The following is a 27,024-nucleotide window of genomic DNA, read 5'->3' as shown; positions in this document are numbered from 1 at the left end:
ACTTATAAAAATGGCTCCCACAATTCCAGATGTGGTTTTTCTCTCTTTCAGCAGTTAGTTTTTCTCTTTGAAATCACACTCCACCTTCTCATAAATAGGCAAATATATTCAACTAGAGACCCAGTGCACGAAAATTTGTGCACTGGGGGCGGGGGTCCCTCAGCCCAGCCTGTGCCCTCTCACAGTCTGGGACCCCTGAGAGGATGACCACCTGCTGGCTTAGGCCCACTCCCCGGGGGATTGGGCCTAAGATGGCAATCAGACATCCCTCTGGCAGCCCAGGAGCCCTCAGGGGATGTCCACTTGCCAGTGGGGAGAAGGCCTAAACTGCAGTCGGACATCCTTAGTGCTGCAGAGGAGGCGGGAGAGGCTCCCACCACCCTCACTGTACTGGCAGCCATCAGCCTGGCTTGTGGCTGAGCAGAGCTCCTCCCATGTGGGAGCGCCCTGACCACCAGAGTGCAGCTCCTGCATTGAGCGTCTGCCCCTTGGTGGTCAGTATGTGTCATAGTGACCAGTCATTCCCAGTCCTTCTGCTGTTGGGGTCAGTTTGCATATTACCCTTTTACTATATAGGATAGAGGCCTGGTGCAGGGGTGGAGGCCCACTGGTTTGCCCTGAAGGGTGTCCCGGATCAGGGTGGGGGTCCCCACTGGGGTGCCTGGCCAGCCTGGATGAGGGGATGATGGCTGTTTCCAGCTGGTCACACCCCCTTCAGGGTGGGGATCCCCACTGGGTACCTGGCCAGTCTGGGTGAGGGTCTAAGGGCCGTTTTCAGGCTGGTGGGTGACTGAAGCTCCCAACCTCTCCTTTTTTTCTTTTTTTTTATCCTGGGATTTATTTACCTTCTATGGCTGTCACTGGAACTGAGAGCCGGCTTTAGCTCTGAGGCTCGGCTTTAGCTCTGAGGCTCGGCTCTAGCTCTGAGACCTCTGCTGCTGAAAGCAGGTCTGGGTTTGTTTGGCTTTTATCATTGAAACACTGTTGCAGCTGCCGGCTGGCTGAGAGCAGGTTTCTGGGGTTTGTTTAGCTTCTATTTTTGCAACATTGTTTCTTAGAGTGCAGCTCAGAGCCCAGCAGCGGCAGGCAGGGAACCTTGTCTTCCTCCTTCACTGGAGCAAGCAAGCCTCCTGTTCACTTCAGCTGCCTGGCTGCTGGCCACCATCTTGGTTGGCAGTTAATTTGCATATCGCCCTGATTAGCCAATGGGAAGGGTAGCGAAGTTATGGTTAATTACCATGTTTCTCTATTATTAGATAGGATAATAAACTTAATTAAAAAATAAACATCAGCATGGCTGGTGCTTGACTGAATATTACATGAATGTTCAACCATTTAGTTTTCTGACCATGGGCTCTGAGATCCATAATCTCATACGTAGATTGTGTTCATTTTAAAAATATGTTGTTCTTTGATCACTTCATCCTACTGGGTGCATAAAGCATGTTTTGTCCTATATTCATACCCCACTTTTGTTTGCTTCATTGTCAGGAAATAGAAGGCTCTTAGTAATTGTCTCTCAGGCTTATATCCAATGCTAATTTGGCTTCTGTGTGACTTGGTGATACAATGTCATGCTTAATCTTGTCATTATGGAAAAGAACACAGGAGTAAGGGAAACACAGAAGTAAATCAACTTCAGTCACATTAAGGCATGTTCTGTCTCAGGATTATATAGGTATGTGTTATTTAAATGTGATTAAGCTGAATGGCTCTTCTCATTCATAGAATAAATGATGATTTCTCTTTGTAGTAAGCATGTGTTTCTCTATGTATACTCCCAAATACTTAATTTTGGATGAGTGTTCAGGTTACCTATTTTATTTTTCTGTTTATGAAACATTTTAGTGATGAAAACCTAAAAGTATTCTTATTTGATCCAACTTGCTATCTGTATATGTAACATCTATACAAAAATATAACTTCCTTGGCCTTAAGTCATGGGAGAAAAAATATATTTTTAAAAAGTCAACATAAGGGAAAATTTCCAATTTTCCGTAGTGTCCCAAATTTTATTCCTGTCATCTTAAAATAAATGCATCTTTTTGCTACCAAAAAAAAAAAAAGGTGTATGTGTGGAACCTTATAAAAAATAGCTCCTTTTAGAGAGAAAATTATGTTATCTGTGTTGTCAAACAATAACTTTAACCTTGTATAGATTACATTCAGACTTCAAACTCTATCAACTCGGATTATGTCCTGAACTTCATTAAAATTAAATCTGTGGTCACCCCGCTTCCTATAAATCCATTATACTCTGCAGACACTTGCTGTGTGACTAGTAATGAATGACTTTTCGCCCCATGAGTCACATGATGGAGATTTTGCCGTGCTTGCAGAACTCACCAGATCATTATTTCTGTAGACATGATGCCTCACACGGAAAGGTCATGAAATGCTTTAAAGGCAGAAATTTATGATTGCTCTTAGATATGTATCATCCACTTAGTGTGAAAGGGTGAGACTTCCATAATTTTTAATTAAGTCTAGTAGCTGCATCCTAAGCAAGCTGTGCTGGAAAATCATAGGTGTTTATATAGTAAATCATAAAGGCATAAATTCAAAACATAATTTTAAATGGAAACCACAGAAAAGCCACATCAATGGGGAATCTACTGCTATTTGTCTCTGGTAATAACTGTTACAAAATCTGGTGCAATTACATGAAATATTTAATGAAGACTCTATTCTTCAGAAAATATTTATTTAATACCTATTATTTGCTGGACACTTACACATATTTTATCTTCCTCAAAGCAAGCATTTTATAACTCTGAGATTTAAAAAAAAAAAGTACTTAGGAACTAGATTTCTAGGAACTTTAAAATATTTTCCTGCAATTAGATAACCCTTCATAATTCTAAATAAAACTAGGAGGTTTTTTGTGTTATTCCCCAAGAATTAGTGTTTTGTATGTGTCATAAATGTTTCTAATTTTCTGTGGATCAGAAAATTACTGTGATAACCTTAAGGGGAAAGATCACATTAGTAAAATTACATATAGAATTTCTGGTGAAATAACTTTTGAACAAATTCATGAACAAAATATTTATCTGGACTTACAAAATAAATGCAGAAACCTATACTTTTGTTTATTTCAGTCATAAATTTACTTTAAACATTATATGGAGGTTATATAACCTCATAAGGACTAACTTTTGCTGCAGTACAGACAGCTCAGAAGTTTCATAACTTGAAAAAAACAATCTTTTCTGCCTTGTGGGAATTTTGCTCCAGTGTTGGGTAACTCTACAAAGCCATAAAATGTCTCAGCATTGCACCTCCTTATAAAGACCTACTTCATAATCTCCATGTCAGTGGAAGAAGATAGTTGAAGAGTCTGTCTGCTAATTTTAAAGCATCCACATTAAATTATTCCCTCTAGAAGTGCTTTATATCATTTCCACCGACATTTCATTGGAAATCATACAATCATGACTTGAAGTTGGACCTAACTTCAAGCAGAGTGGAGGCGAATATAATCCTATTGTGCGCTAAAAAAAGAGGAGTGCTGGCTGCTGACCTTACACCTGCTTTATTCAGTCTTCTTATTGTGTGTATGTGTGCATATGTTTGTCTACATCTATGTCTATATCTCTGTCCATAGATATATGATGAAGGACTATTCCACATGGCTTTAATTCAGTAGAGAAACCAGGCCTCTCCATTGTTAAAATGTTATAACTTTTATTGATTATTTTTTTATTTCTATTAAATAAAATATAACTTCTTCCTCATATTATACTTCTTTCTTTTCCCGTTCCTTTCTCTTTTTTCTGTCCCTTCCCTCTTCCTTTCTAGCCTTTTTTTTCAGTTCCTGAACAGCCATTAGGTGGAGCCAAGCTGTTGAGCATCTATGCCAGCAGGTGATGGGGGGAGGGGGAGTAGTGTCTGAAGTGGTCCAGAGTGGGTTGTCAGAGCCAAGCTTGGGTGAGAAGGGCATCCCTCATGGGAAGAATTTGGCCTGGCACAAGTGTCAGAGGCACAGAGTATGCTTAGCAATGGGAGATGAGAATTGTATGAGAGGGTAGAAGCGGAAACCCAACACAGGACATCAGAGCACAGGCAGAGTGAAGAGAGAATCTCAGTATTGAGGCAGCCAGTCCAGTGTGGAGTGCTGGGGCCAGGCAGGGATTGAGAAGGGTTTCTGTAATTGGGGTGTGGCCTGATGCAGAGTGTCAGAACATGGCAGGGTCATGAAGGTATCCTGTGTGTACAGCAATGGAGATGGCAGAGGGAGATTGGTGGTGGGGAGGGAGGACCAAATAAATACATGTATTAAAAATAATAGAAGTCAGGTTTCATATTTCTGGAGGAGCCAGTCAGCAATATGTTAAGCAAGAAAACTAGAAAAAACCCTGTTATATTGCATTGGAATTTAACGTTATCAATGTTAATTCATTGTATTCAATTCACTAAGACACACATAGAAATAAATATAAATGTGAGTGTATGTATTTATATATATCCTATCTAATAAAAGAGAAACATGGTAATTGGCGTACGACCGCTACCCTTCCCATTGGCTAATCAGGGTGATATGCAAATTAACTGCCAGCCAAGATGGCGGCCGGCAGCCAGGCAGCTTGAAACTAACATGAGGCTTGCTTGCTTCAGTGACGGAGGACTCCAACATTCCCTGCCTGCCTTGCCGGCCTCTGAGCTTGCAGTTTAAGAAACATTGTAACAAATATAGAAGCTAAACAAAACCCCAGGAACCAGCTTTCAGCATGCCGAGATCTCAGAGCTGGAGTTATACATTGTTTCAATTATAGAACCGAAACAAACCAGATACCTGCTTGCAGCGGAGGCCTAAGAGCTGGAGCCTCAAAGCTAAAGCTGGCCCAGAATAAAAAAAGAAAAGAAAAAAAGGAGCTGTTGGGAGCTTCCGTCACCCGCCAGCCTGAAAACAGCCCTCAGCCCCTCACCCAGACTGGCCAGGCACCCCAATGGGGACCCCCACCCTGAAGGGGGTGTGACCAGCTGCAAACAGCCATCATCCCCTCACCCAGGCTGGACAGGCACCCCAGTGGGGACCCCCACCCTGATCCAGGACACCCTTCAGGGCAAACCAGCTGGCCCTCACACGTGCACCAGGCCTCTATCCTATATAGTAAAAGGGTAATATGCCTCCCAGCACCAGGATCAGCGGAGCCGCGAGGCCTCTCGGCACCGGGATCAGCGTGACAGGGGGCAGCGCCCAAACCCCCTGATCGCCCTGTGGCTCTGTGTGTGACAGGGTGCGGTGCCCCAACCCCATATCGGCCCTGCTCTGTGCCTGATACGGGGGAGCTCCACAACCACCTGATTGCCCTGCGGCTCTGTGTGTGACAGGGTGCGGCGCCCCAAACCCCTGATCGGCCCTGCTCTGTGTGTGACAGGGTGCGGAGCCCCAACCCCAACCCCCCCACGGGCCCTGCGCTCTGTGTGACGGGGTAGAGCCATAACCTCCCCATTGGCCCTGCCCTGAGTGTGACAGGGTGCGGCACCCTAACCCCCTGATCCGCCCTGCTCTGTGTGTGACAGGGGGCGGTGCCCCAACTCCCCTATCGGCCCTACTCTGTGAGTGACAGGGGGGAGTTCCCCAACCCCTGATCGACCCTGCTCTGTGCGTGACAGGGTACAGAGCCCCAACCCCCTGATGGGCCCTGCTCTGTGAGTGACAGGGGGCAGCACCCCAACCCCCTGATTGGCCCTGCTCTGTGCGTGACAGGGGGTGGCACCGCAACCTCCCCATCGACCCTGCTTTGAGTGTGACGGGACGGTGCCCCAACCCCCCAATCAGCCCTACCCTGAGCGTGACTGAGGGTGGTATCGCAACCTCCCGATCCGCCCTGCTCTGTGCATGACAGGGGCGGTGCCCCAACTCCCCAATTGGCCCTGCTCTGAGCCCAGCCAGGGGCTGCACCTAGGGATTGGGCCTGCCCTCTGCCACCCGGGAGCAGGCCTAAGCCAGCAGGTCATCTCCCGAGGGGTCCCAGACTGCGAGAGGGCACAGGCCGGGCTGAGGGACCCCCCCTCTTCCCCCCGAGTGCACAAATTTTTGTGCACCGGGCCTCTAGTCTATATATATAAAAAGCCAGCGACCATAACGCTGTAACCACCAGAATGACTGGTTGCTATGATGCCCACTGCAGCCAGCGAACCAGCTCAATGGGGGCCGGAGACCAGCTGGCCAACCTCCTGCAGCCCCTCCCCCTGGCCTGCCCCACCCCCAGTGGGCCCCCACCACCTTGATTGGCCTGCAGCTCCTCCCCCCAGACAGCCCCACCCCTGATCATCCCTCTTACCCCAGTAGGGGGCAGGGCCAGCCAATCGCCTGCAGGCCCTCCCCTCAGCCAGCTCCACCCCCAATTGCCTCCCCACATACCAATCGGGGGTGGCGCTGGCCAGCCCACCAGCCCCAGCCCCTCCCCATGGCCAGCCCCACCACCAATTGGCCTGCTCACCCCATTAGGGGTCAGGGCCCGCTGGCCAATTACCCACAGCCCATCCCCCCAGCTGGCCTGGCCCTGATTGGGCCCCGATCGGGGTGGGCTGGCCAGCCAACCTCCTGCTGTCTCCCCCTCCCAACAGGCCCAGCCCTGATCCTCCCCTATTGGGGCCAGACTGGCCGGACCCCACCCATGCATGAATTCGTGCACTGGGCCTTTCGTATAATATATATTATACATGTATATTAGCTATAGCTACTGAAAGGATCTGAGAAGTGCTTTATTTCAATTCCAAGACTCCAGTAGCCATAAGTGTATTCAGTGCTCAAATCTTGGTTCTGATGCTATTCTCCAAAAGAAAGGAACCAGGGCCCCTTAAGAGAAATGGCTGATTCTAAGGCTAGAATAGGAAAAGCACAAGAAATGCCTAGAGAATCTCATGCCACAAAAGAAGAGGAAATGTGTCAAAAGGTCGCAGAAGGGAGCTTGAAGGTCTCCACTGACCACATATGGGAGCAATTTGAATGTTAAAATAATGATGATTAATGGATTACAACCCATTAGATAAAATAGGAAACCATGGATCCACACTTGATATAAGTAAATACATGCTTACTTGAGTTGTCAGGGCCAGCCTGACAGGGTTGAGCCGGGCTGAGGCAGGGAGGTGGGAATTGAGAAAAGAAAGAAAGACAGGAAAGCGAGGTCGGGAGGACCCCAGTTCTCTTGATGAACTGAAGTGAGTTTATTAGTCATGCAATCTTATTTATACACAACACACTGAATAGGAGGTCTGTCAAGAGGAATGTATTCTTTGTTCCTCTTAATCTCTAAGGGAGAGACACAGCAGAAGGACAAATTCTCAGTACAGCATATCTCAGTAAATAGTTACAGACTTCTTGGTAAGCTATGAAAGGCTGTTCTCATTCTACAAATGTTGCTCTCATTCTACTGATAATCGCCATTCAAACAAGTCTGGGAAAACTGTGTGGGTAAGGGTCCCAGCCTTGCTAGCCCCTGCAGGTGCAAGGACCTTGCCAGCTTACATCTGGCCCCCAACATTGAATACCTGATGAAGAGCATTATATTTGCAGTCTGAATTATCTCCTGGTGGAGAAGTCTGACATACACCACCTTAATCCAGAGATCAACGTTTGCATCATTGATAATGGACCAGCTAAAAATCCTGCGCTCCTGGTGTGGTACAGCAAGAATGTGACATCACTTCTGTGATATCCCTGTCAAAAGTGCATATTGCAGAATCTAAACATGAGGAAACATTTGACAAATCCCAGATTGATAGTCATTGTACAAAATAACTGGCCTTGAATCTTCAATTCTCTAAATTATGGAAATCAAGGAAAGATGGCAGAACTATTTCAGATTGAAGGAGACTAACAAGACATGACATCTAAATGCCATAATTGATTCTGAACTAGATCCTTTTGCTATAAAAAGGACATTTGAGAACAGTGACAAATCTCAATGGGTTTGAGGATTAGATGGTAATAATGTTTCAGTGTTAATTTCCTGATCTTGAATATTGAATGTGCTAATGTGTAGGAAAATGTCCTTATTACAGGAAATACCCACTGAAGTATTGAAGTAATGGGGCATCATTTCAATAACTTCTTCCAAATAATCTAGGGAAAAATTATTGATAGTACACTTTTAATTTTCCTATAATTTTGAGGTTGGTTCAATATTAAACCACCAAAATAATAGAATAAAAGCGAATTAAATAATATAATTGCTTATCTTACAATTTTGAGTAGCATTATGTAACCTATTATCAGCAACACACAGAAGTTTTCATAAAATGCTGCTTATGTTGAAATGTTGTCTTTTGGAAACAAAGTCACCACTGGTGACTGGAGATAATTAATATATGGGAGAAAGTAAAAGTATTTCTTCTCAAATTAAAAATAAAATGCATGTGGGGTGGGGTGCATATGCGTGTGCATGTGTGTGTATCTTCTAAAACCTTGACTTCTGGCTCAATAAAATTGTAATTCACTTTTAACATTATATGATACCTTAAGGTAAGAAAAACCCACTTCCTTCTGTTGTGTAAACTATAGTCCCAAAAGCTACTTTAAAATTATGTTGGAAGTCCTAAAGGAAGCATTCTTTTATGACTTAAATCTGTCATATTTTTAATATAAATAGTAATAGGTTGAATTTGAATTAAAAACGTTAAATTGATGTTAGACTTATAGCCTCCTTAACTTTTTGAACCCATGCTGCAGATTCTTAACAAACTTGGTCTAAAAAAAAAAAGAATTTTCAAAATGTTTTCCACTAAGTATGATAAATAAATTCTGTTAATTCTCATTATAATTATTCATACAGAGCGAGAAATGAGATAATATTTATATTTTCAAAGTTCAGAATGACCTGATGTTATAACTTTATCAGCCAAATTTTAGTGTGCCTTTATACCTGCTTTATCCATGCAGAAAACAGATGCAAATTGAAATCAAATTACACTAATTTTTTTCTCAAATAATTAGTAGCCTTGAATAATTCTATTTTATAGTATACACCACTGAGGAGAGGAATATTTCTCTTTTACCTTGTTCAGTTTTTACAATTTAAATTATTTTAATTCTAAGTGCCAGGGAGCACTTACATGTCCTGGGGGAATTGGAAGAACCCAGGATCCATTCTATGTGTACTAACACACAAAACTCCGGCTTCTAAATAAATGCCACCGTTTCCTCATTCTCTCACTATTGACTCTGAAAAAAGAGTTCTGCTGCAGCCTGTCCTTCAGGCCTGCCACACAGGATTTATGCAGACTCCACAGTGGGGGATCTTTCTGCAAGGAAAAAAAGGAGGGGGAGGGAGTGGGGGATGGTGCCAAACAGACTCTCCTGAGGTTCTCTGTGGCTAACGCTCCTCCAATTCCCTGAAATCATGCCATTGCCAATGCGCTTTTCACCCAGCAGTGGTCTGCGATCAAAGGGATATGGCTGGCTGCAACCGCAGGCAAAATTACAGGCATCTTAACACTGTCATTCAGAGCACACAACCAACCAACCTCTCCTTAATGTGAGCCCCATCCACTTTCTTATCCTTGTGGCCAGTTACCTCCTCTTGTGAACTCTGCACTCTCATTGACTGCATCAATACTGCTAATTCCCAGGGTCATTCCCTCCTGCGTGCCTTTGCTTTTATTTATTTTTTCTTCTGTTTCAATAAAATTCTCCCTTCCTTCTCACCCTTCCCAGAACTCTGCTTGTCCAAGTCCTATTCCTTCAAACCTCACCTCAGTGCCTCCTACCTGAGGCATTTTTCAGGCCCTCAAAACTAATGACATCTCACACTTCTGAATCCCAATTATTCTAAATACCTTTTTAACATTAGTATGTGTTTATCTTCTCCCCCCACTGCAGTATGAGATCCTTGAGAGTAGCAGGAACCATTTCTAATCCCTCTCGTTATCCCGTGACTCATTGTACATAAACATTGCATGTTGCACTCAATGCCTGCATAGCCAATGAATGTTTTGAACACTTCTTTTTTTTTTTTTTTCAATCGGGCATCTAAATTGTAAGTACTTCAGTGCCAGAACCAGAAACATCATAGGTCTGTTCAAAAATATCCTTACAAAGCTTTTATGGACTTAATATTGGGAGAAAAAAAGTTACTTTTTTTTATTTCTAAGAGAACAGTTGCACATACTAGTTGGTCTTTTTATATGAACATGGAGGTTTATTTGACAGAATTTCATTGAAGTATTTTAAACTCTCCTTGATGGAATGATAGAGAGCCTAACTAAACATGAAAGCATAAAGCATATATTTTTATGTATAAGAATTTTTTTAAAATACACATCACTAATTTTGTTACAGATGACATTTTATAATTTCCCCAGTACAAAGGAAATATTCCCAGATGTTTGGCATTAGATCTTCCCATGAATAATAAATAAATTCAGTATTATATCTATCAATTTTTCTACCATAAAATTATTCCCAAAACAACATGACAATGCTGCAGTGACTGATTACTCCACGCCACGCTTTTGAAATTGCCATATCCTTATTATAATTAAAACCACATTGGGGCTTATCTGTACAAGGAGCCTGACATCGAGCCAAAACTGCTGAAGTGGCTTTAATGTGGATTGGGGCAAGGAAATAAATAGCCTTTATGTCTGTAAACTTAACAGCTATCTTGCAATTGCTCAAACACGTTATGCTGAGGTTGTAGAAGTTTTTTCTTTATCAGTTTTTCCAAAGCCAACCAAGTTAAACCCAATGTCAAAAACAATTCAGAGTTTCAAAATCACAGTTTAAGCAGCATTTGTATCCTCACAGTGAAAACAAGGTCTGTAAACACATTTTTGTAGATCAATAATTTTGCTATTAAATATAAATGTATGGTTAAAATAATTATATATATATATGTATATATATATATATATTCTATAATTAGCATACGTTTTTCTGAGAGATAAAATTGGATAAATCTAGAGCCTCAGGGAATGGGTAATAAGAGCACTCATTTACGTCTTCCCTACCCAATTAGTATGTTTTAGGATTCGTTCCTATTCAAATCCTAAACTTCTTTTCTTAGGCTGCCAGAGCCTCTGAGCTTTGTGACGGACGATAAAATATGAACTATGACAGGTGTTTTCACCTTCACGAAGCAGGGGGACATTAATGAAATGTGTTTAGTGCAGGTTATTCTGATGTTGGTCCTATGTTTGACACTGCATTAATGATTCTAAATTGCAGTTAAATTTTCACATAAATTGCATGCTGATTTATTTTCTGAATGCAGGAATGTCCTTACTCATAAAAAAAAAAAAGTGATACCTGAAGATCAGCCCAGGGTGTGGATTTGTGGTTTTGTTTATGACTTTTACCCAAATCTCAAACTTTTGAGGTCATCTTCCATGTTACAGTCACTAGGTATTGAATCACCTTTACTTATTTTTCACTTTTTAAAACTCACTTTCCTAATATCTAAAATCCACCTTTTATTAAATTCAAAATTTATTTCATTTACTATCACAAGTATTTGTGATGCACACCCAAGATTTGCAACATTCTACATTAACAACCAGTTATTTTCTACTCCTTAGATGAAATCTAGAAGCTACATAACTTTGAATAGCTCAGGTAGTCAATAAATTAAGCAGTACATTCCTCCAACACTCTGCTTTTCATTTTCATAATTGGAATTTTAAGTACCATAGTGGTAAGAAACTGGACTCCATAAACTCCTACCTGTTCCTGTGGCCACATCATTTAAGCTGTATGGACTCTTCAACTTTATGATTTTTAACTTGTGAGTCTCACTACTTACAAAGTACTAGGGCTAGAACATATAATAGGGTTTAAAACATAAAAAAAAGATTCTATAATGACAGCTCCAGACCATATTCTGTTGATTATTAAAGGACATATCTATTTTACCCTTCATCATCTCTATAATTACTGCTGCTTACAGTGGATGCATCTTAAAACCACTGCGGCCAAGCAGCAGTTACAACATTGTTGTCCTTGATAATACATGTGAATTTCATTGTTATTCCTAATGGCATTAGCAAAGTCTATGATACTAGTATTTCTGCCCAAAACAAATAAACAAAAACAACTAAGGACTATTGAGAATGGGAAATAAACCCTTCCTCAATTGCTTGCTTAAACTTTTCATTGGCATCTTCTGGTGCCATTACCAGTGCAACAGCATGAAAACTCAGAGATGGGTACCAGTTTTCTGAAAGAAATACTGCAGGGGAGCACTTTTTAAAAGAAATCCTGCATCATCAACAGTTTTGATGCCACAGAGATAATATTGTTAGGAGAACACAAACTTCGATGGGTGTGTTAAACAGTGACTCAAAAGATTTGGACTGTGAAGATAAAGAACTTTTAGGAATACCTTCTTTTTTAATGTATGAGAAAGAGTGAATTTCTTAAGAGGTATGTAAATAAGTCATGCAAAGTTATTTCAGTAAGCATACAATACAAATTAGAGTTGATAAAAACATTGTATTATAGTTTAATTTCCCTTTCTTTGGCACACATATAGTGAAGTATATTTCACAGCCAATGACATCTTAGATTTAAAAAAATACAATATTACCATTACTGTATGGCTTTCCCAGAAATGCTATGGAAGATCAGTAAGCATTAATTGATTTTAAAACTTGTTTCTCCGGAAACACCAATCAGAAAGGATATATGCACCCCTATGTTCATAGCAGCACAATTCACCATAGCTAAGATCTGGAAACAGCCTAAGTGCCCATCAGTAGATGAATGGATTAGAAAACTGTGGTACATCTACACGATGGAATACTATGCTGCTGTAAAAAGGAAGGAACTCTTACCATTTGCAACGTCATGGATGGAACTGGAGAGCATTATGCTAAGTGAAATAAGCCAGTCAATAAAGGAAAAATACCACATGATCTCACTCATTCATGGACAATAGAGACCATTATAAACTTTTGAACAATAATAGATACAGAGGCAGAGCTGCCTCAAACAGATTGTCAAACTGCAGCGGGAAGGCCGGGGAGGGTTGGGGGGCAGGAGGTAGGGGGGTAAGAGATCAACCAAAGGACTTGTATGCATGCATATAAGCATAACCAATGGACATAAGACACTGGGGAATAGGGGAGGCTAGGGGACTGTCTAGGGCGGGGGGGATAAAATGGACGCATATGTAATACCCTTTGTAATACTTTAAGCAATAAAAAAATAAAAATAAATAAATAAAAATAAAACTTGTTTCTAATCACCCTACAGCCTAATATATTAAAATAAGCAGAACTTTAAAATCTGTAATTAAGACTTTCAATTTGGGGAATAACCTTTGAAAACACACTTGGTTTTCTCCATCCACAGAGTCTTAATGCCCATGTTTCCCCTGGTCAGCAATCACATAGGCTTCTCGGGAAAACAGTGGCCTCTCTCTCTCTTTGAGGTCATCCATAGTCCCCCCAAACAGAGTTCATTTACACCACATAGTTTATGTTTTAAGCCACACCACACCACACCAAATGAAGTAAGGTTAATAGGTAATTTGCTTTAGCAGTGTGCTGGTCATATGTTTTGTACTATATATAAGTAACAGATGTCATTGTTATTGTTAATTTCAAGAAACAGGAAATGATAAAGTCTCTGTTGGCACCATATCTAATCTGCTAACATTGTTCACTTTTATAGGTGGAACTCACTGTCCAAATACAAGTGCTTTGCAAGAGGTGCGCAGCTGTAACGAGCATCCCTGTACGGTGTATCACTGGCAAACTGGTCCGTGGGGCCAGTGCATTGAGGACACCTCAGTATCATCCTTCAACACAACTACAACTTGGAACAGGGAGGCCTCTTGCTCTGTTGGCATGCAGACAAGAAAAGTCATCTGTGTGCGGGTCAATGTGGGCCAAGTGGGACCCAAAAAGTAAGGGCTTTAGAATGTCAACAGTAAATCCCGTGGCCGGCCAAGCAGGGGATTGGCTCAGGCTTCACTTGCCTCATGAAATGGAACATTTTGATGCTTGTCATACCTGTCCTCAAGAGTAAGATTGTTTGGAATGTCGGCCACTGATAAAGTTATACCAGCCTCAGAGCCTTGTGCCTGGGGTCCATAAATTCTGTAGAAATCTTTCTGTGTGATACCTGCTTTCAGTTTTATGGTAGCACTTTCTGCTTTTATTAAGCTAGTGAGGCAATGAAAGAAGTGCTTGCTCTAGGCCTGGCTGATCAATAATGACAGGATACGAAGTCCTAGCAGTGTAGGTCATCCCTGACTCCCTATACACCGGTAGGCTATGGAGACTGCCAATCTAGTTTAATTGGGTGATAGCCTTCTATGATCTGCCTTTCATTTCCCCTAGGAAATATATTAAAAAACACTGAGACTGGACTTATTATGTCTTTTAATCATTCAATGAATAAGCTGTTTACATCCAAGAGAGAGCCTTGGGAGAGGATGTTTTATGATAAGTGGGAAAACCACCAGTTTCTTACTGTGGTTACCAATAGTGTAATAAATAACAAGGCGAACAATTTGCTAGAGAGGGGGGACAAAAAACTAAAGAATTGGCATATTATATGTGCCTTGTGAGAAATATAAACAAAAATGAGTCATGACATAACTGGGCTAATCATTCTTAGAGAAAATAAATCAATTCTAAAATTATAATCTTTTCAAGGGAAACTTTATCTTTTGAGATTTAGACAGTATAGGTCTTTTAAAATTCAAATTACCTTAGTCATGTGAAACATTAGAAGTAAAACCAGTCAAGTTTGTTTTAGTATACAGATGGCCTCATAATTTCCAAATTTCATAATTGGTCAACTGCTTAAATATTAACTGATTGTAGCCTGTTTTCAGAGTTTACTGAAAGGATTTAATGAAAAAAACAAAATAGTAGCAATGTGAGCACTTAATAAATCTTAGAAATTATTTTCTTTTAAAAATTTGAGCTACTTTTTAGTGTTTCAGGGAAATGAAAATAATGTACCTGATATATGAAAAAAACCGAAGGAATTTGTAAGGATCCCCTTATGAGTTTATTTTACCTGGCCAGCATTCCACACATTAGGGATATTTTGCCCCATATTTTGTTTATGTAGTTTGAAATTAGAAAACATATGGCAAAAAGAATTGACTAAATTGAGAAATTATTTCACATGCTTAACAGGTAGCTCCAAACCAATATTTTAACCAGTTAACTGCCACACGTCCAAAATAGAAACCATCCCGCTTGCGTCTATAGATGCTTATGGCTTACAAAGGATTAATAGAAATTAGGCTAAAGTTGTGATGAATCTATCAAAGGAAAATAATATACAGTGTATTAAAATTCAATAGCAGTAACAGCAGGGGAAGGAACCTTGAGTTCTGGAGGATTCTGGGTCTTGCTGGGACAAGCACAGAAGTGGAAATATTCACTGCAGAGGGGTCTAACCTGACCTGCCTGTCATGGCACAGGATAGAGGGTTATTGTGTTGTACTTCTACGAGTAAACTCACTCTGTTCCTATTTTACAGTTAATCACCTTTCAAATGTTGCTATTGATGGTTTCCTCACTTATGCTAGTACAAAATATTTTGCTGAACAATGGGTGTACATGTGTACAGCATGTGTGTGAAAAAGCCCTCTGGATTCATGTCATTAAATCGTTCAGTAGGGAGGGGATCCCCATGCTGGGCCACAATAATCCATTAAACGTGTGCTTTGCCCTTGCAGCCATATGCAGTGACCTGGATACATGGATAGATTTGTTAAGTCAAATGGATTTACTTTGCCCTTAAAGTTCTGAAGAAGTAAGCAAATACTGTAAATTCAAAAGAAAATGTTACTGCCCTTATGCCTAAATGCTAGATTAAATTCCAAAAATGCTTTTCAGTACTAGGCATTTGCAACAGAAATGCAAATAAAAACCTTGTTTTAAACTCTTAATAAAACAGATTACTGTGCAATAGTAAAATCAATGTTATTGATCTTACCTCTCCTCCGAGTAACAAACTTCAACTCCTATCACATCTGTTTAATTTGACCTTGAATAAGATTTGGGGGGAAATCAATTCCTTGATTTAAACCACAAAGACTAAATACAAACAGTACAAAAGAGAGAAGAAGCATGTTGACTGAACCAATTGCCTCGCCAAAGGAAGTCTGAATTTATTTTATTGAATGTAATCTAGGTTGTATAATTTATCTTTGTGTGTTCATTTAATGGGTTTGTTGTTAGTAATTTTGTTCTCCACAGTTAGCCAAGTATCTTGCTGTGGATATTTCCAAACAAAAGCAAAATTTTGGAGGTTGTCAATGATAACACTATAAATTCCACTGATTTTCAAGGCTAACATTTTAAGAGCATGCAGTTGAGTAATGCTCTCCCGTGGTCTAAGTTATAAAATTGCCTCATTGAAAAATGATAATTACTAATCAATAATTTCATAGTTCTGAAGAATGAACAGGATTATATGTGGGGTTTTGCCATATAATGTTTCCTGGTTAAGAATGAAGGTTAAATTATAATTCCAATGATTTATAGTCTCAATTGTATCAATACTTTAACTTCTGTGATTCACAGCTAAATTTCTTTGTCATACACTGACTTTGAGTAGAAATCATAATTAGAAAAACACAAGCTTATTCTTAACATAAACCAGGGAGATTTATTTCTTTTTCAAATGTTGAATCTGGTGTGAGAGAGGAAAACATGTATCTGAATAATTGAATGGAACATAAATTATTATAAGATATATAAAAAATTAAGCATCAGTAAGGTGCTAGAAATAAATTATGGGAAAGAGATTAATGATTTTTTTTCCACTCATAGTTCAGTTCTGAAAACATGATTAACTTACTTGTTAAAACACAATCTATCTTGACCTATAAAAAAATTTGGCTTCTCCCATGGGGAATATTTTTAAATCCCATATTTCACTAATTTCCCAAGTTATTTCATCAACAGTTTTACTGGTTGTTTGGTTTATTTCTTCAGTGCTTCTTAGCTTATTTATTAATGATTTATATGACCTTAAAAGAGTTTTTTCTGGGCATCATAACTTTAAGTTACTTTTAGTTACATGAATTATGTGATTATATTCTATTGTCCTAAATTACATCTTCTTCTAATGGTAATGCTCACAGCTAACATTTGACTATTAGCAATCGTAGACTCAGATTGTAAAGGTGCAGACAAGGCTTGGGAAATTTAAAAATCATCCAGTAAGTACACAATAAATAAGACAGTATATTTAAAACATATATCAGCTCCAAAAATATTTCTTTCCAAAATATATTGTAACATATAAAAATATTTAAAGATTTTTCATTTATTCCTCACCCAAGGACATGCTTTTATTGGTTTTAGAGAGAGTGGAAAGGAGAGGGACACAGAGAGAGTGGAACATTGATCAGTTGCCTCCGGCACGCGCCCTGATGGGGGATTGAACCACAACTAGGGCATGTGCTCTGACTGGAGATTGATCCCGTGTCCTTTATCTGTACGGGATGATGCTCCAAACAGCTAAGTCACACCAAATATTTAATGTTTTGGCTAGTCAAAATTATTTAAAATTCCATCATCTGAAACTAAAAAAGTAATGGAAGAAAAAGGATACTAAATGAAAGTAGGAATGACACAAAAACTATTTATCATAATAACTTATACACTTTTATTATTTATTATGAAATATATAGCTGTAAATACAACTTTTTTTTAGCATGTACTGGGTATAAAATAGGCTCCATTATAAATTTGTCATGCTATACATTTTTGTAAAAATAAAGTGCAGAATAACCTGAAAATTTATAATTGACAATAAGCATAGTTAGTTAATTTGAATTTCCACAAATTTTGTAAAAGCATGTTAGAAAATATAAATATAAATTTATTAATGGGTAGATTATTTTAAAGGAGTTTGGTATAATTATTACATTTTGTCCTAGATAACACAATTACTATTATTAAAATCACACATCTTGTTTTGAGAAGCTTTATTGAGGCCTGGTTTGGAAGAACGTAGTTGTATAGTTCTTGTCAAAAGCAAAGCTCCCAGAAATTAAGACTGGTGATGATTTAGCAACTTTAACAATGAAAAGTCTAACCCTATTAAATTACCTGGTTTGCAGGATTACTATAGAGACTTAGTGATTTCCTTTTGTTTTTTCCAGGTGTCCTGAAAGTCTTCGGCCTGAAACGGTGCGGCCCTGTCTGCTTCCTTGTAGGAAGGACTGTATCGTGACCCCATACAGCGACTGGACCACGTGCCCTTCCTCATGTGCCGAAGGTATGATCTGCAGGGTTCTGGAGGTTCTTCCCCTAGAAGACCACTTGCCAGCACCTCTGAGTTCTGACTGAACAATGTTTGTGATTCTTACATGGGTTGTGTAATCCTGGCTCAGCATGAATTCCATAAAATGTTGGTTTCTGTCTAGAAAATAATATAGCTTTACCAAACGAATGAGTTTTATGTCAAAACTGACTTAAAACTTTACAATATAAGTAAAAGTGAAAGGATTCTAGGTGTTATTATATTAACAATGTTTCCTTTAACATTTATACTAATAAAAGGGTATTAGTAATATGCTAATTAGACCCGGTCGACCAGATATCCTCCGGACTTCCTTCTGGACAAAGTCACGGTGGCTGGGGCCAAGGCAGAGCTGGTGAGGGGTGATCAAGCCAACAGGGGAGCAAGCAGTTAGGGGTGATCAGGCTGGTGGGGGAACAAGCATTTAGGGGCTAGATCAGGATGGCAGGAGACAAAACAGATAGGGGAGATCAGGCTGGCAGGGGAACAAGCAGTTAGGGGCGCAATGAGGCCGGAGAGGAGGAGCAAGCAGTTAGGGGGCAATCAGGCAGGCAGGGGAGGGCAGCTGAGGGCCATCAGGCGTGTAGGGGAGGGGGAAAGAGGCATGTGATCAGCCTGAACAGAGGGACAGGGGGAGGGGGCGGTCATGATCACCAGGAAGTGGGCAGGTGAATAGTGGGATGGGGCAGTTGATTATGCAGTAGATGTTCCCCGAGGATGGAAGAGGGCCCATATGAAGATTGAAGGGATGTGGCCAGGAGCCTCCAGAAGCTGAAGAGGTAGGAAGGAGGGAGCACAGCCCCAGACGCCCTGATTTCAGATTCTGGACCCAGAACTGGGAGAGCCTGAGTTCCTGTTTGCTTAAGCCAGTCTGTATTCATCTGAGCAACAGCCTCAGGAATTGACTCCTCTTTGACTCTCCTTTCGGGGCTTGTCCGGGTTCCTGGGACAGCAGAGGCTCACAGGGAGATTCATCCCTGTATCTGTGCCTTGACCCTGTCTCCCGCCCCCCATGCTCCCCAGGGCTCCTCGGCAGTGACAGTTCAGTGGGCACACCAGGGCAGGAAGCTTGGTGGGAACTGCAGTTGACTTGGCACAGGGGCTCCTCTGCTTGCCAAGTCCCAGGCTGTAAGATGATGCAAGGTACTCCAAAGCCCCGCCCTTACCTCCCAGGCCTTTCCCCTAATGAGGTCAGCCTGGGGCTCCACTTTCTGAAGCACCCGGGTTGACAGGAGCCAGCAACTGGGTTCCATGCCCAGATTCTAGATGCCAAAACTGGCTCAGGGAGAACAGAGGGAGAGCAGAGGACCGTAGCCTTGGCCCACCTCCCAGTCAACTCAGCCCAGCTGACAGGTCACTCCACCAGCTGCCAGGGATGTGGGGCCACATGATCAGACCACGTGGGTACCTGACAAGGGGGCAGGGCAAGTGAGCAGCCGGAAGTGGGCCTATCCTGAGGTGGGCAGGTGAACAGGATTCGGGGCTTATGATCAGCCGGTAGTGGTTACAGCTGGAAGTGGGCTTGGGAACTTGGGGATGGGTCTGTATCAGCCAGAAGTGGGCACAGCTGGAGGTGGACACTTGAACAGTGGGGCGGCCCAGGAGTTCTGCCAGAAGTGGGCACACCCAGAAGTGGGCACCTGAATGGAGAGGCAGGGGCTCTTGATCACCAGGGAGTGGGCACGGGAACATGGTGCCTGGGCTGTGATCAGGCAGAAGTGATCACAGCTAGAGGTGAGCATGTGAACCAGGGTGCAGGGCCATGTGTTCCATTGGAAATAGGCACAGCAAGATGTGGGCACCTGAACAGGGGGGCATGGGCATGTGAGCAGTTGGAAGTGGGCGTAGCCAGAAGTGGGCACCTGAACAGGGGGATAGAGGAATGTAAGCAGCTGAAAGTGGGCACAGCTGGAAGTAGGCACCTGAACAGGGGACCAGGGGCATGTGATCAGCTGTTAGTGGGCACCTGAAGAGAGGGAGGGGGCTCCTGATTATCAGGAAGTGTGCAGGTGAACAATGGGGTGGGGGCATGTGATTATGCGAGATATTTTCTGCATAATCAGATTTAGGAAGGACCCTCCCCTGAAGACCTTGAAGGGAGCACAGCCCCAGAGACCCTGATTTCAGATTCTGGACCTAGGTCGGCAGGTAAGTTGGTAATCAGGCCAGCAGGGGAGGGCAGTTGGGCATGATCAGGCTGGCAGGGGAGTGGTTAGGTGGTGATCAGGCCAGCAGGGAAGTGGTTAGGGGACAATCAGACAGGCAGGCAGAAGCGATTAGGAGCCAGTGGTCCCAGATTGTGAGAGGGATGTCCGACTGTTGGTTTAGGCCCAATCTCGCAGGGATTGGGCCTAACCTGGCAGTCAGACATCCTGCGAGGGGTCCTGGATTGGAGAGGCTGCAGGCTGGGCTGAGAGACCCATGAATTTCATGCACTGGGCCTCTAGTTAATTATAAAAGAATGTATAGCGGCCTTATATCAAAAAGAGTATACAGTCTTCTTATCAGTACTCATAGTTTTCAACCCACTTATCGCAAGACATAGCATGGCCCCAGGTAGTTTCTGTTCAGATTCAGTTATACAATCCCGAAGGAATAAAAGAAAGAGAACCAATGGCTGCAGTGAGGGAAGGATTAGAGAGTGGAAAAGAATGAGAAATTGAAAATCCGGGTATATATGTAGATAGTGCTGTGGGTCCAGGTGATGATAAGAGGCATTTGGGGGGTCGAGGTGAGGGTAGGTCTAGTTTCTTGTGAGTAACGGGCATGCAAGATGTAATGGGTTTAGTTGCCATGGTCTCTGGGGGGTGGGCAGGTAGCTTCTCTAAATAAAGATGCATGTTTCCACTATGATACCATTCTCCCCTGGAGATCCTGGGGTGGCGGTGATCAGGAGGACAGGAATGCCAGCTCAGAAAACTGCTGTCCTGTGAGCTAGAGACTCTCGGAGAGGCGGGGCTGCGTTTGGTTGAGTGCAGGTCATCTCACCAGGAGCAGATCAGCCCTGCCCGTTCAGTTTGGCAGCTCTATGGTATGCTGACTGAGTCTCCTATAACAAAAGGCTTTAGAAACCCTCAGTCTAGGCACTCAGACTTAAAAGGAAGAACTGTAATTGTGTGCTGAGGGAATAAAAACCAAGGGGCAGGAGAGGGTCGCTGTGGGACAGCAGTGCCAAGATGCTTTGTTTCCTGGAGAAGCCTTTTCTGTTGTGCCCGTAGATTGCTTAAACTGAAAAGAAAAATACAATGGTGTTAGAAAACTAGCCTTTTGTTGCAAGGAAAATAAAGCAATGATATGTGGTTAGTTTTTCATTATTTGGTATGAAATAGGAATGGTCCACATTTCATTGAAATGACACTGAATTTCTCACACAATTAAAAAATGCAAACAAAGTTGAATGTTCGAGGATAGATAACAGCCACAGAAAATTAATTCAGGGATGGGGTGGTTCTTTCAAAGTTAGTTATGCAGGTGAAGTCTAAAGTTTATAAGAGTTTTGAATTAATGAATGTGTGGAGCTAACCTCCTTTTAAAAAGTCATTTAAAGAGGTAAAATTATGCTTTAGTATTGCAGAAAATGGAATAGAATAGCTTAGCATCCCAGCAAGAACAAAAAGAATTATTTGAAATGTTGTTCAGCCCTCTCTCAAGATACGTGTTGAATGCAACAAAGATCAGAAATTGAGTAAGAGAGTAATTCTTAAACCAGTGCACTTGGTAACTTTTTAAAATTTTTCATAAACTTTACAAAGGGTAGTTTTTAAAAATAGAAAACATTTATACATATAAATTATTTGGAGCTCTAATCTTTAAAATATCATTATTTTTGACCAAATAATACATTTAGCTGCTCAATTTCTATTTACCCTCCCCCTTTTCACACTACATTTATTTAATTGAGATCTAGAAGTGATATTGCAGAGGCATCTATTCTACCTTGATGCCTTTAAGCACTACTTCCCTAAAATTACCCCAAAGATAGGAAAAATACCTTTACATTTTGCTTCTTGCATGAAACATTTCTTTTCCAATTTCCTACCGCTATGCTCCTCCGTCCTGCTATTCCTCCCACATCCAGCTTAACAAATCTTAGTTTTGCCTGCCTTCTAAATCCTTCCACCAAGTCATTTCTCTAGTGAAATTCATCTTGACTGTCTTAAAGTATCTGAAAAGTTCTGTAACTGTGTGAGAGATTACATTACCCTCTGAATCCACGTGCCCCATCATCACATAATTGTTTTCTGAATATATAATCCATTTTCTTTTTCTATTTGTATCCCATATAGGTATTTTCCAGTATAAACACTACAGGAATATTCCTTTATTTTCCCCATGCTCATTATTTCCAATGGACAAAGTGATACCTTATTTTTTTATTAATCCTCAATGTGCAGGCTTAGTCCCCATGTTTTTACTACTGTAAGGAAATGGATAAAAGAAATAGATGTTAATAATCCAGTTGAGAAGAAATGAAATAAGTGTGTTTTCTCATTCAGCAAATATTTATTAAGTCATTACTATGTGTAACTATTGTTCGAGGAGCAAAAACACAAAGATAAATGGAAACTATATATGTGTATTAACCACATGTAATAAACTGGGTATAAGTACAAACAAGAAATTTTGAAGGTTGTAAAATTCTAGTTTGCCAGTTCAAATTGTTAGTGGGGAACCTTCCTTTTTTATTTTTTTATCATGTGCCATAGCTCTCCTTTTGTCTGTACTTTGATCTGAGAGCTCTATAACTTGGATGAGCTTACAGTGCTGTTTCTTTGAATGCACAAGTAATTTCTTAACTGAGAGCTGAGAAGAAATGAACCTCTTAGTGGGTAGAAACATGGGTCTCATGACACTTCCTGTGTAACCCCATTAAACTTCCTCTCTACATGTTATGGCTTTGAAATGTTTCACTTGAATCAGGTCACAATCTCTGTCCCTGTGGGCTGCACAAGGTTAAGGTCTTTGAACTTTTTATAAGACTAAATGGATTGCCAAGATGGAATCAACTATGGAAGTGAGAAACAGTCATCATAGTCTTATATATTAAGTGCAGACTATGGAGGTCGTGTTGAGAAGGCACTAAAATATGTCCGAGTTGTACATTAGGTGACGTTTTTGCTTTCAAGTTAATAAACAAAGTAAAAATAAAACCCTCACATTTGACTGCTGCCTCCCCGGTCTGAACAGCCCTGCCTATGTCCCAGGTGACATCTAGGGGGTTAATGACCCAAAGCTTCAGTCTAAGGTGCCCCTGATGCTGAACTCACAGTCACCTGCTTTGTCTGGATCCCTTGTTCCCAACTCCATGTCTGTTGTCTATCTGCAGGTTGAGAGGGTTGGAGAATGACCAACCCCCTGGGAAGCAAAGACCTGCTCCTCTGTATTCTTTTCCTCTTTTTCCCTGTTAGAAAACAAGCATCTCCTTCCTTCCCCCAAGCCTAAACGAATGACAAGAACGGTCGTTTAGTGTGTGTACTCTTTTAAGAAGATTATAAGCAAAAATAATGATAGAAAGTGTAAAAGAAGGATGGAGTCAAGTAGTAAATGGGAGAAGAAGAGAAAAATTATACTATAAAATTAGAATTAAGGTAAGCTGCTGCAATTGAGAAGAAAATTAGTTCTGAGATTTTGTTGAACAAAGCCAAAAATAGAAGCACAGTGGATTCTTAACTGATTGTCAGGGGAAACAAAATTTTCCCTAGCTCTACATTATTAGAGGAATCTCTCACCTGGGCCTTAAAAATAGGAGTCATTGGACAATAAAATGGATGAAGACTGCATCAGCAATTTTATTAAAAGTCCTATTGGCATTCTTTTTAGATCTTTCCTAGATAAATGATTTTTAACATGTAAAAGTTGGAGCTAGAATTCATACCACTACTGTTAAACTAAAAATGTCCATGACAGTATTTTCAAATACTTGAGTTCTCTGCTACTCACTACCTCCAGTCCCTAATTCCCTACTCCATTACCTGTAGTATTCCAGTTATTCACTAATATAGTTAATACAATCATTAATAGTACAGGTTTCCCCCACAATGGGAGTAATCCTAAAAAGTTACACATGAACCATACTATCTGAAATTGGGACAAGGCATACAAGGTTGTCTATTCTAGTAGATCTTAAGCCTGGGTATTCATCACAGTTTTCTGGCAAGCTTTGTAAAAATCAGACTTTTAAACTCAGCTCCCAAAAATTCTGAGACATGGTTTTGTTTTTGTCTTTTTAATGAAATTATCCTATGCAGTCAGCCATTTAGGAATCACTGATTTGATCCATTCACACATCTAACACAGGAATCTTCAATCCACATTGCTGGGAGTCAGTTGCCCAGACCCCATTGAGGGATACCTTAACTTCACGAGAAAGGATGCTTTATTATTAGAAAGTTCTAATTGTCAAATCATATTTTTCTACTAACATAATAACTTTAAGAATGTTTCATTTCATTTCTGATTAAACTTTCATTGTTCGGGGCTGCTAACTCTTCTAAATTTCTCTGTTCCTGTGGTCTACATATTAAGTATTTAATGATCTTACAAAAAAATTTAAATGCATCGTGCCAACTCCATTAAAATAATTCTTGAGGGGATTCTTTTATGAGTGAAATTGTGCTATGAAGCTATTCATCTCTAAAGTGTATTTATTGTAAGTTGGAATATATTTTTTGTTAAAGTTGGCAAGTCTTATACATGATCTGTTTCTAATACTAAAAAATTTTGAGCATCTTTATATCAATAATACTGTCAATTTGATCTCTTCATTGTAGATAAATCTTATTTCCTTTGGCTTTTTAAACACAATTTGGAGTTATTTGCTTAGAGTAATGATCGCTATTTCGAATGCTCCTCTAAAAATTCTGCCTCTAGGAAGTGACTTTCATTTCACTACGTACAACCCTGATGTTAAAATGCGACCTGAATTGAAGATCTTAGACTGTTTAACATGAATAATAAATGACTAGAATAATTTATGAGTTATGCATTTCAAATTAAGTGAATAACAAAGAAATAAAATTTCTCATTAAAATCTGGAATATATTCTCCTAAGAAGGATTCATTACATGTGTATGAGTCCCATGTGGTAAACAGGGCTATGTGAAATGGCATGAAAATAAACTTAAGGTAGAGAAAAATAAATTAATTAGAGCTGTCATATTTCTCAAGGGGCAAGGAACATACAAAAGAGCAATTACTTTGCAACTGTGCATTGGGAAGCCTCGTTGACCATGGAACTGTTTTCCTCATTCTTCCCATTTTTAAATAGAATTTGATTGGGTTTTCAGTATAAGCAGTCTTTGGGAGGATTTAGGAAATGATTAGACTAGATGCGTCCTCTCGTTCAGGGATGTCAAAGCACATGTCGCTAGAGGCCATGTGCTTTCTTCACACAGGATGGTATTTGGAGAGTCTTTTTATCAGTGCAGAGAACAGAGGTTAAAAAGCTGCCTCGTTCTAGGGCGTTCCGGAGTCAAGAAGCAGTCTCGGCACCGGGTCATCATTCAGCTGCCAGCCAACGGAGGCAGGGACTGCACGGATCCTCTCTATGAAGAGAAGGCCTGTGAGGCCCCTCAAATGTGCCTAAGCTACAGGTAATGGAGGGAAAGAAAAGGCACTGTGACCGATGCATTGAGCAAAATGCTTCAAGTCCAGTGCTGTCCTGCGGGCTCAGTGAAGTTTGGGATGTTTATAGCTGTATGTGCCATCGCTTACCTCTTGAAAAGAGCCGTTCGCCGACTGAAATGATCTCCAGGGAGACAATGACATACATCTCCATGCTGTATTATTGGCTCCAGCAGTTTGGGAAAATTCTGTATGTTGACGTAAACTCTAAGGAATGCAGAGACGCTGTTAATAATTATGTAAATGTATGTTTTAGGAAGCAATTCTTTTTCACTTAGAGGAATGGCCTAAGCACCTGTTCCTCCCAAATGCTGGCATCCTTGCTGACAAAATGACATCTTTACCCTCAATGATGCTAGTGAGGCATTTGTTCTATTCATGTTTGGCCACCTCAAAGAAAATTAAGGTTATTAAAGTTATATAGCATCATCTTGATAATTATTAGAGAAATTTTTCTTCAGAACTATGAAAAGAAAGTACAGACCTAATTGAAACAATGCAGCATATAATTGCAACCCTGACAACAAATGAAATATTATGGCATCCATTGATGGAATGTGTGATCACAAAATAGCAATTTAAGGTGAAATTGACGGCAGATCTGCCATCTTCATTTATCTGTACTTAATTCTGACAAATAATTATTACGAAAAATAGTATAATTGCATGTTTAGACGGTGAACACTAACATCAATTAGACCCGTGGTCGGCAAACCGCGGCTCACGAGCCACATGCGGCTCTTTGGCCCCTTGAGTGTGCCTCTTCCACAAAATACTGGCTCTTCCACAAAATACCGACGTCTGCGCATGGGCCACGAAGTTTCAATCGCACTGTACATGCGCACCCGCACGTGGTCTTTTGTGGAAGAGCCACACTCAAGGGGCCAAAGAGCCGCATGTGGCTCGCAAGCCGTGGTTTGCCGAGCTGCAGTTTGCCGACCACTGAATTAGACCAAATGTATTTATTTGGCGGATTTGTCTTTGTAAGGTGCATTATAATCACAGTTTCTGAGTTATCGCTACAACACTAACCGAAAGAACACTATAGAAAAGGCTCATGACATGAATTGCAGTTTTATAACTTGAATATAAAATAAACATACCTCTACTAAACAGAATGCATCACTCTGGTACCATCTGGCACATCTGCTGGCAATCCTAATCATTAA

At 40.8% G+C, this 27,024-nt stretch overlaps 1 protein-coding gene across 1 annotated transcript in view; it reads left to right on the top strand.

The window, feature by feature from the left end:
* Positions 1-27,024, top strand: part of THSD7A (thrombospondin type 1 domain containing 7A) — a 316,639-nt gene that overhangs the window by 224,608 nt on the left and 65,007 nt on the right. Inside the window, exons 8-10 of the mRNA XM_059712436.1 lie at positions 13,625-13,859; positions 18,093-18,208; positions 25,692-25,824. Of these exons, the coding sequence (XP_059568419.1) occupies positions 13,625-13,859; positions 18,093-18,208; positions 25,692-25,824 (484 nt within the window). The remainder of the gene's footprint in view (positions 1-13,624; positions 13,860-18,092; positions 18,209-25,691; positions 25,825-27,024) is intronic.

This window comes from Myotis daubentonii, chromosome 10 (genome assembly GCF_963259705.1).
Source record: "Myotis daubentonii chromosome 10, mMyoDau2.1, whole genome shotgun sequence".
NCBI classification, from domain to species: Eukaryota; Metazoa; Chordata; class Mammalia; order Chiroptera; family Vespertilionidae; genus Myotis; species Myotis daubentonii.
This window is presented reverse-complemented; position numbering and strand designations above follow the sequence as displayed.